The sequence below is a fragment of the Morone saxatilis genome, unplaced genomic scaffold (genome assembly GCF_004916995.1).
Source record: "Morone saxatilis isolate NCDOM2014 unplaced genomic scaffold, NCSU_SB_2.0 Contig11, whole genome shotgun sequence".
Lineage (NCBI taxonomy): Eukaryota > Metazoa > Chordata > Actinopteri > Moronidae > Morone > Morone saxatilis.
In genome coordinates, this window is record NW_023339663.1 from 3,320,735 (window position 1) to 3,327,434 (window position 6,700).

Consider the following 6,700-nt stretch of genomic DNA (forward strand, 5'->3'; position numbering starts at 1 on the left):
ATGGTGCTCCACAGGTAGAACACGAAGAAGACGACGGGTTTGTTCTGCATGTCCTCCAGGCTGCCGAAGATAACGAACAGAATGACGTTCCTGCCAGCCACCTGAAACATCACGGAGCAAAACTCAGATAATCCACAACCGCTCGAAGTTCACTTCAGAGGCGGCTGGAGGAAGATTTTATCCTCCTATTTATTCTAATTTTACACAAAACTACTTCTGTAATCGAGGCAATCTCCCCTCCACCAGCTGGGGTACCTCCTCCCTGATTGACTGTGGACAAAATATGGAGTCAGTAAAGCTGAATTTATACTATACTAATACATAAACAGGGTTCCCACTCTCTCTTTTCACAATGCTGGTCAGCGTTTATGGGACTCTTGGCTGCCCTCACCACTGCTGAGTTTCCCGGTGTGGCCTCAGCGGAGCATAAATTACAGTTCAAATCAATTCTCACTTATTAGCCTATTAAAAGAAGAAAAAAAATTAAAATTAACAATTATTAACCACAAAAACAAAAGTAAATTTGATCAATAATTATAGGCTGGATTAATGTAAATGCCCAAAGTTCGCTGCCAGTGGTGTGAACAGCTCGTGACTGACGTGGAAGCAGAAATTTAAAAAAAAAAGATATTTTTTCCATTCCGCTTTGCATTTGGTAAACCTGCTTTGAATCGTCACACTGAGCAGTTTATTCTCCTGACAGTCCAGTTTCAAACACACCCAGGTTTATGTAATCTGAGAGGCTACAATACTATTAAAAACATAGATCATTTCCAGGATTTGGTCATTTTAATACATTTAACCATAATTAACCTGCATCATGCCTGTAGATCTGCTGTAGGAGCTGACGAAAACCTCAAAAACATAACTACACATCAACACTACGGAGGCCACAGAATGTTTTCATATTGTTGATATCACAATAAAATGAGTAGTGACTGTCTCGCTCTGCATTACCTGTATCATAGCAGGTAAAAATCCAGTCTTAACCAGACCCAACAAGGGATTAATGACCTCCAGCACGGCCATCATCTGACAGAAATACATCATATCGGCCGTGGTGTGGAAGGTATCGTAGAACGAATCTGTGGAGGGGCGAGAGAGAGAAAACAAACAGACATAATTAAAGAGCACGCTGCATGAGCCACTATCCATAATCCTCGTCATTTGCAAAACAAATCCCAGCTGTGTGGTCGTGTTCCTGTTTCTATTCAAATGAGCTCGTCTGTGAAAAGCTGCTCACAAACAAAAACACAGACCTCTCTCGCTGCGTTCTCTGGACCTCCCATTTGTTTTATTTTACTGCCCAGTGGTGCTAATTGTGTTGGTCTCTTTTCTGTTTTTGTGTTGCATAAACACTCACTCAAAAATTAATTATTTAGTCCATAAAATTCAAAAGCTATTAAGGAGTACAATTGTTTTAGTTTTATATCTTTATTTAGTCCATCCCTCTACGGGCTGCCAATTCTGCTTTTTACTCAACTGTTTCACATTGAGTGTCTTTGTTTTCACTTTTATCTACATTTGTGTGATGTACTGAATAAAGCACAAGAACAATGAAACTAACATTAAGGTGACTATAAATATAAACTCTGAAAAACAGGCTATCTGCAAGCAGATTTTTATGTCATACTGCCTGGAAATCAGTCCTAAAACATGAAGTTTAAACACTTTGTAGGCTAAATACTAAAACACACTTGTGCTCCTTTATTAGAAAAAGCTCAAAATGAAAACTATTGTGGACCTTATATAATATCTGGGAACATCAATAATAATAATAATAATTTCAACACAGTAATTTCCCTCGGGATAAATAAAGCTTCTTGAATCTTGAATTAAAAAGTCACACAGGGAAAGAAAATATGAGCGCTCAGACGTTCAGACAGGTTGTAAACAAACCTGCAGGTCAGCCAGACTTATTTGGAAGAGCAAACAAATGTGAACAGTACAATTATTACCGCTGTAAACATCCGTAAACGCCACCGTTCACAAGCAGACTTCCTGCTTTCACTGTAACCTGCCATATGTGAGTAGTTGTCTTCACGTTTAACTTGCTAATAAAGGGGTTTATATTAGAGCTGCAATGGTAGTCGATTCATCGATTAGTTGTCTAACATTAAATTAACAGTTTGGAGTCATTTTTATGAGAAAAAGCTTCTGAAGTGTGAATATTTTCTGGTTTCTTTTGTCCTCTATGACACTAAACTGTCTTTGGGTTGTGGACAGAACAAGACATTTGAGGACGTCACTGTGGCAAACTGTGACCAAACAGTTTTCACCATTTTCTGACATTTTCTAAACCAAACAACTAATCAATTAATTGAGAAAATGCACGGTTTGTGCAGCGAGACTGATAATAAACAGGTAAACAACTGACTGCACTGTGGGTTTCCTACAAACCTTGACCGAGGATGAAGAGTCGGACAGTCATGTTGACGAAGATCCAGGAGAATCCCAGAAACTGCACCAGGTTGTACATGAACAAGTAGCCTTTCTTCAGCCCAAGGTAGGCTGAGGAAACAGGAGAAAACTAATTATAATCAACGGTAAATGTCTCAGACAATGTTAATGACATCCAATTAGAAATGTTTCTGTTTGCAGGTGAAGAGCTCAGCTCGACTCACGGTCTTTACGAACTCTGGACTCCACACTTATCCTGTTTATCTTCTCCTCCTCCTGAAAGAAATCATCAGTCTCATATGGTGAATATGAATGTATCATTAGATCCTAATTTCTTTTATTAAATAAATCAGAAAATGAATACAAACAAAAACAAGGATCTAAACTCATAAACATGTTTTAACTAGCTGATATTTACTCAGTGTAAACAACTACACAGTATACAGTGCTGTTTCTTATCTGACTGCCAACTTGAAACAGAAAAGCACAATGACAAACTTTATTGATCCCATGCAAGAAAATTAGATTGGAGCAAATGAACCAAAACAACAAGTTTATAGGTTCAAACAGACAGAGATTCCTCTGGTTTCTAATCAATAAAACCTGAGGTTGAGGAGGTTGATCAGATTTTATTGGATCATTTAGGAAAACGTATAGCATTCCCATAACAGTTGCTATATTCTAGCCCAGTGGGAGGTAACTTTGTGAAGCCACAACATCCCAGCGAAGATGAGAACTGTCAAGCAGCTTAATTAAAATTACACCCAGACCGCAACGAGCGATGCAAAGCTCTGTGGTCTCGGCCGGCTCAACCTGGGGCTAAAAACAAAGCTTCACACAGGCCACGTCAGCTGTACTACAACAACCAACCTGTTCACACCCGACAAAGACTATGTGTAATGTAATCATTTCACAACATATCAGACTAACAGCAGGTTTCAGTTAGAGGTCTTCACCGTGGGTTTATTTATTATTACCTTAGCCTGAAGCTCCATCTCGGCGTCGGACTCGTCCAGCCAGCGGTCGAAGTCAGGAGCCAAAAACAGAGGCTTCTTCTCCTGCAGGGTCAGCCGGCCCCACCAGCGCTCCACCTGCTTCCTGATCTTGATGTCCACCTGACGCTGGGTGGACTTATGGCTGATCTGAAAAACACAGCATTAGAATATGAAACTTAACTGAGACACAGGCAATGAAATAATGTGAGTAGCTCTTGTGTGAACAGTTTGTTCCTTCACACAAGATTATGTATGAGCATGTTGATGGTCAGTAACGTCTGCCAAGTGCAAACTGCATCTAAATGCACTTTAAGTAAGTTTAAAGCTATAACATGGAACATTTCTGTCTTAAAATGTCTAAAAACACTAGAACTGATGAGTTGTGTACTTACATTATCCCAAGTGTTTCCAACAATGTTCAAACTCAGAGAAATCTGTCATTTTATTCTGCCAGAAGCTGTCATAAATTGTCTGTTTATCCAGTTATAAGCCACATTTTTACCATACGCTGGTCATTTGTAACTATATTTTAACCGGATGAAGGATATTAGTCATCGGGCGTCTGGATCAGTTTATTTCCAGATAACCATCAATGTCATCAATAATTAGTCATTAATAGATGGAAAGATCAATACCTCGGGTCTAACAGGTTCCAGGAACTCCAAACTGAACCTGTATTCATTATCTCCTTTAGCTCCGTGGCCCTGTGCTGTGGAACAATATTAAGATTAGATTTTCACATTAATATAAAGCTTTACTTTGTTTTTCATGTAGAACTTGAGAATCCTAACAGACACACATTACTCTGCACTGTAGCTGCTGTATAATATTATCTTCATGCACCAATATAAAATACCAACCTCTGAACTGTAGTGTGTTGTTTTCTTGCAGGCTGATGTCGAGATTCTGAAAAAAAAAAAAAACACAAATGCAGCCGTCACAACGGACAAAACTCTGAGGTGAGTAAATAAGTAAAGCTTTATTTATATAGCACCTTTTTGACACAGAGATCCAAAGTGCTTAAGAAACAACACATATACATATGGGTATAACTGAAATGTAACTGGGGGCAAGGTCATAAAGTGCCTTATATGTAATCAGTAAGATCTTATAGTTGATTCTGAATTTTACAGGAAGCCAATGAAGGGATGTGAGAACAGGAGTAATGTGGGACCGACGAGGTGGAAATAAAATTAGAAAACTGGTCATATTCTATTTTTTTCTTATAGTAAAACAAATTCCATGAAAAGACCAAAACCAACTATACGTCTCTCAATGCTCCCTACTCTGCCGGTGTTCCTCCTGAAGACGTAAACCTTCACAAACAAACAAAAATATAAAGTTGGTCACTGTAGTTTTTAGAAAATGTCACTCTAATAGGAGTAAATAGTGCATTTTATGGGGACTACTTTCAGTGGCGGATTAATACACACTTTGCTGCTCTAGTGATAAATGGGGGTACTTACTTGGAGTACTGCAGGGTTTCATTATATTGTTTGAAAATGTTAATCGAAAGAATATCAATCATCCATAATTAGTCAAATAAAAGTTGGAACAAACACAATCACATTCAGGATGATGTTAGTCGGCTGTGATAAAAAATAAAAAGACTGCCAGTTTATTAGGTACAGCTAGCTAACAGTAATGGAGTCTAAAGAAGATGAAAATAAGCTTTTGTTGAAGCTGTTCTGCAGAGTTTACTCCACTTCACAGGGATTTCCGGAGGCTGTAATGTGGTGCTAATGAATCGATTTGCATTACACGATTCAGTCTGCGCTCATCGATTTGAATTGGCCCAACATGACAGGTGTTTCCTCCGTCGGTTACCATGAAGCAATTCTCCTAAGAGGCTAAACAAGATCCAGAACAACCATTAAAAGTCATGCATATTTTATCAGGCATTTGTCTAACAGATGCACGATGATGAAGGGAACCTGGAAATGTGAAGAAGGAGGAGGAGGAGGAGAAGCTGTATTTCATTTATTCACTAATGCAAACAAGCAGCCTGCATCATGAAACTAAAACAGTCGGTGACGAGCTGAAGACAAATACTCTGAATACAAGTTCTGATTGGCTGCTTGAACACCTTCCTGTTATAACTATATTTGTTGTTTTAAGTGTGTAAAATCACAAGTGGTGGAGTTGATAAGAGTGCAGAACAAAGAGGAAGTCATTTTCAGCTGCTGTTCTCCACTCATACAGATCAGTGGGGCACTTAGTGTTGTTTTCTAGTTTTTAATTCAAACAGCAGCTATGACAATAAAAGGTCATCCATTCCTGTTAGATAATAATAATAATTTACCTTTATTTACACAGCACTTTTCAAAATAAAGTTACATAAAGCCTTACATGGACCTGGATTTAAAGGCAGAAATAAGGTCTTAGAATTAAAATGATATAGAAGTTAATAAATAATAGACCCCCCCCCCCTCATAGTAAAACATATTGCAAAATGTACCACACTGGGGCAAATCATTTAAAACAATTAATGCTAAATTAAAGCCAATAATATAATAGAAAAGACATAATGGGAAATTAAATTGCTAGAATAAATAAAAGGCTTTTTAAAGAAAGATAAATAAATATATATATAAATTGTGTTAGTTAGGCAGCTAAAAAACACAAAAATATACTTTCCAGTCATGTGTTTTTCTTTCAGCCATTACAAATAATGGTTAGAGAAATAAACCCAAAGCAGCTCTGCAACGTTACACCCTCCACAGTAAGAGGACTAAACCCTCAGAGGCCTTTAATAAACACACACACACACACACATCACTATCTGTGTGTGTACGCTCAGGGCTGAGGAACAACCCGGTCCGGTGTGGTTGTGGATCTGGACTCTAACCTACCTTGGCATCGCTCAGCTCCACCCGGAGGTAGATGTCTCGGTGCCGCTGAGCCCAGTACACATGAGGAGTGAGGCTGTGCATCGTGTCTGTGCGGCTCCCTGAGCTCCAGCTGCCATACACAGAGATATTACTGAACACAACACACACACACACACACAGCTGAGTGGGTATCACACCAGATGATAGAGGACACTTCCGGGAGGAGGGCGCTCACACCGGACTTCACAATAAGATCCCTTGTTTCAAAGTAAAAGTAGTTTTTTTTTACTTCGAGAAATGTTTTAAAGGGCCAGTGCGAAAGGCAGGTTTTCATTAGTGTGTAATCACCTGAATATGTAGGAATTATTGTGTTTTTGTTACCTTAAATTGAGCCTTTTCTATCTTTATCTTTATCCTTATCTTTATTTATTTATATTTTTTAAAAAGTAATTTATTTTTGTGTGATTTTTATGC

At 38.5% G+C, this 6,700-nt stretch overlaps 1 protein-coding gene across 1 annotated transcript in view; it reads right to left on the bottom strand.

Annotated features, from left to right (window-relative positions):
• Positions 1–6,410, bottom strand: part of LOC118321302 (very-long-chain (3R)-3-hydroxyacyl-CoA dehydratase-like) — an 8,999-nt gene extending 2,589 nt beyond the window's left edge. The window contains exons 1-8 of the mRNA XM_035652573.1: positions 6,248–6,410; positions 4,256–4,301; positions 4,031–4,104; positions 3,378–3,542; positions 2,625–2,676; positions 2,401–2,511; positions 958–1,085; positions 1–101 (exon numbers count right to left, since the gene is read on the bottom strand). Coding sequence (XP_035508466.1) covers positions 1–101; positions 958–1,085; positions 2,401–2,511; positions 2,625–2,676; positions 3,378–3,542; positions 4,031–4,104; positions 4,256–4,301; positions 6,248–6,328 — 758 coding nt within the window. The 5' untranslated portion in view covers positions 6,329–6,410. The remainder of the gene's footprint in view (positions 102–957; positions 1,086–2,400; positions 2,512–2,624; positions 2,677–3,377; positions 3,543–4,030; positions 4,105–4,255; positions 4,302–6,247) is intronic.
• Between the last annotated feature and the right edge of the window lie 290 nt (positions 6,411–6,700).